Source organism: Arachis ipaensis, chromosome B10 (genome assembly GCF_000816755.2).
Source record: "Arachis ipaensis cultivar K30076 chromosome B10, Araip1.1, whole genome shotgun sequence".
NCBI classification, from domain to species: domain Eukaryota; kingdom Viridiplantae; phylum Streptophyta; class Magnoliopsida; order Fabales; family Fabaceae; genus Arachis; species Arachis ipaensis.
In genome coordinates, this window is record NC_029794.2 from 132,560,652 (window position 1) to 132,564,363 (window position 3,712).

Sequence of the window (3,712 nt, forward strand, 5' to 3'; positions counted from 1 at the left end):
TAATTAACTTGATAACAAATTAACAATACTCTTTTTTCCAAATTTTTCTAAAATAAAAAAAAAATCTTTATGGCACCACGCAACTTGCTAAACACGCTTTTAAAATAAAATCCTCCACATGAAGTGATCAAACAAGATTTATGTGTGAATGATCTCATAGTAGACATAATATATGATAAAAAGTTTGGATCATTTGATCCATGTAACCAACCTCATCTAGTAAGATCAAACTGCTCATTATTGTGTTACTCGAAATTACCACATTTTGATAGTGGGTGAAAGTGAAACAACTGAATATGCAACTACTAGAGTCCTTGGAGAATAATAATCTTGGGTCTACAATATTGCCACAAAAGAGGGGAAAAGAAAAACGCAAACCTGATTGCCAAATCAATGCACATCATTGCATCAATTTAGTCACATTTCACCTACTGCAACCGTGCAAATCAAGCTGTCCTCCTACGACACAATTATACCTTGTGAAGAAAGGCTTACCACAATTTTGGGTTCGACAAATTCAAAATGCAAAACAATTCATAAGCTAGGCATCAGTAAGTTAATAGTAACAAGTATTGTGTTGAAAAACAGGAAAGCTCATGTCATGATCTTGGCCGATCTAACATAAAGACTATCCACAACTTTCCCAATATTGGAAATGGTTTCCAAAGTTGCAGGATATATGGCATCTGTCTTGGGGTCATCAAATATGATGAGGCATCCGGCACCTTGATCTAATGTCCCAGCGAACTTCTTGTCCAAGATCATCTGGGACAACTTCCGCTCCACGTGATCAATAGGTAGTTCAATGAGCTCCGCAATGTGTGCAATCTCAACTCTTGAGAATGGCTCGATCAACCTGCAAAGATTCTGCTCGAGAAGGGTATCATACAGGGATTGCAAGTGCCTATGAACGATTGGGTCTTCCTCCAACTGCACCTTGTAGTCTCGCAGAGTAATCTCGAATAACTTCAGGGAGCGCTTAGAATGAGCATCTGCAACAGCTTTCATTGCATCCAAGTCAGGCCCGACATATTGCAAACCAGCTTTAGAGGATATGATTCCACCAACGTCATCAGCTTGATTCACCATGATCTTACATAACAACATGTATTTCAGGCTGAAAACAGCCTTTGGATCTTCAAGTGCATTGAAGGATTCAAAGGCTTCAAAGAAATAACTATATGCAGTTTTATAATCCTTCTCCTCAGCATGCAGTATTCCACTCTGCAGATCTATGGCACCTTGCTGTGCCGGCGGCACATAAATAGCATTTGCAGCTGTTCTTGCTGCTGTGAGTGCAGCTTTTGCCTTTGGAAGGTTCCTTAATGAGAAGTGTAGCTTGCTTTCCAGCAAGTCTATGTCTACAAGTAGAAGCTTGTCATCTAATCTTCTAACCTCTTTGACCAAGCTGGAGAGTAAAGTCAAAGCTTCTGAAAACTCCTTATTTTCCATCAGAAGTGCTGCAAGCCTTGCCTCAACTCTCTGCCTCAAGAACGTACGCTTCTCAGCACGAGTCCATTGCACCATTTCTTTGCAGAGTGCAATTTGAAGAGCAGATGTCCCTGGAATTTTAGCAACTGCGTCAATTATTCCCCTGACAATCTTTGCAGTTTTTGCCTTAGGGATCAAGGAGAAAAAGGGCCTCAGTTGTGTGAGAAGGCTGCGCAGATCCTCCCCCCTATTCTCTTGTCTTAGAAGGTCAGTAAGGTTTGTGATGGCCTGCTCTTTCATACGCAAAGCTTCGGATGAAGAAGAAGGATCCTCGAGTACACGGTAAAGAATGGAGATTGCTTCAGATGGGTTTTTGGCCTCCATTGCAAGAGCAAGTGACTCAGTTGTTGCAGCAAGATGAGATGAAGCCATGGCTCCGGTTTGGACAAGATCCTGCATGAAAACATTTATAACTTGAGTGATGGGAGTAAGAAGCAAAAGTTGCAACTACTTTTGCTTTACTATCATATTTAATTTGTGAGTGAGTGAAAAAGCAAGTAGTTGCAAATCGAATGGGTTTCAATAATTTTTAAGATTTATATAAGCTACCTGTCTGAGCCTTGCATGACTTGTTTGGTTAAATTTTCCATTCTATAAATTAAATTGGTTACAGCAGTGAAATATATAACTTTTTAGTCAGTATGGTCCATGGTATTATGCCATACAGCATTATCGGCCACAAATCAGACTATAAAGAACCACCATACCTAAAGCGTGGCAATTGACAAGGCAGACATCATTGTGACATTACAAGACAAGTTTTCAAATAAGAACAGCCAAAATTTCTCAAAACAGGTGGGTTCAGCTAATGGCAGTTTTTCAAATTATCATAAAGTTTAACCAAATGCAATATAAAGTATCATCACAAAAACAAGGTCAAATTACACTCATGATTCACCCCCTCAAGGTTTGATAAAATAAAACCCAACTCTCCTATATTTCTAAAACGATACATTGACCTCTCCTGAAATTTAGGTAATAATATTGTCCGTACTTTGTAAAATATGAAAAGGTTGGTGTCATTTGCACTAATAAAATAAAAAAATAAAAATCTTTATCAGAAAATTTAAACTCACAAGAGATGAAGACTGAACAAGAGAAGTTGTCATATCCCAACCCCTTACAGAGAGATGATGTGAAAGGAGTGATGGAACTGAGCTCAAAGTAAGATTAAAAAAAGAAAACATATGGTTGGTTACGATGTGGAAAAATCAGTCATTCTTACAGATTCCATTCTACAGTGATTTTCCCTGGAGTCTATTCTTGTTTTTATCGAATATGGATGAATAATTAGGAAGAAGTTTTTATTACTGCTATACTTATAACGACCAGCTTATTAACATCAAGATGACTACAATGTAAAATAATCAGCTGTTATCAATCCAGTAGACATACTGGTAAAATGATCATGAAACACCATACTGATGCCAGACTAAAGCTGCTAAGCAATTCTGCAATGGAAGCACACCTCACTGATTGCAAACACCCTAAACCATACTCATAAAAGGCCCCTCCATGGTATATGACAAAAAAAATATCTTTTCTTTTTCTCTAAATGTGAATAATACACAATCTATTTGTTCAAAAAATACGAGTGACATAGAGTTGCCTTTCATGCGCATCTAACTCTGGATCCTTCATCAATACACGAGTGACATAGAGTTGCCAAAAAAAATTGGGAACAAAATCAGCAGCATAATCAACATGTAGAAAGAAAATATGCAACAAGAGCAGCAACAATAGCACAGCAACAAGAAACAACACCAATTTAACAATTTCAGAAGCAGTTTTAACAATTATGACAATAATCACAAATAAATAAATAAAAGAAAATTCAGAACCACTAAGTACAAGAAATGTCAACATTCATCCTTACGATTTAGACAACACTTCTGTATGTGTCACTAAATTTCCGTTTCTATTTCACAGCCATTCTAAATTCTTAAGTATAATCAAATGAAGCCAATAAACGCTCAAGTAGTGGAAACATGAACAATCCCAAAATTATGAAAAAAAAAAAAGCGAATTTCCCTAAAATACAAATGAATAAATACAAATGAATAAATAGCTTCATGAAATTTCGCAATAAAAAATAACAGGGAAAAAATGCAACCTTGGGGTCGGTGACGTGGGTGTTCTTGCGGATCTCGGACGACCGTAGACAGAAGCTAAGGAACGGAACGGACGGAGCAATAATGAAAGGCAACAACCTGAGACAGAG

The 3,712-nt window shown here is 37.4% G+C and overlaps 1 protein-coding gene across 1 annotated transcript in view; it reads right to left on the reverse strand.

Annotated features, from left to right (window-relative positions):
- The window catches only part of LOC107622918 (26S proteasome non-ATPase regulatory subunit 11 homolog), a gene marked incomplete in the record, with an annotated part of 4,099 nt that continues 632 nt past the window's right edge, over positions 246 to 3,712 (reverse strand). Inside the window, 2 exon segments of the mRNA XM_016324995.2 lie at positions 246 to 1,884; positions 3,605 to 3,712. Of these exon segments, the coding sequence (XP_016180481.1) occupies positions 595 to 1,863 (1,269 nt within the window).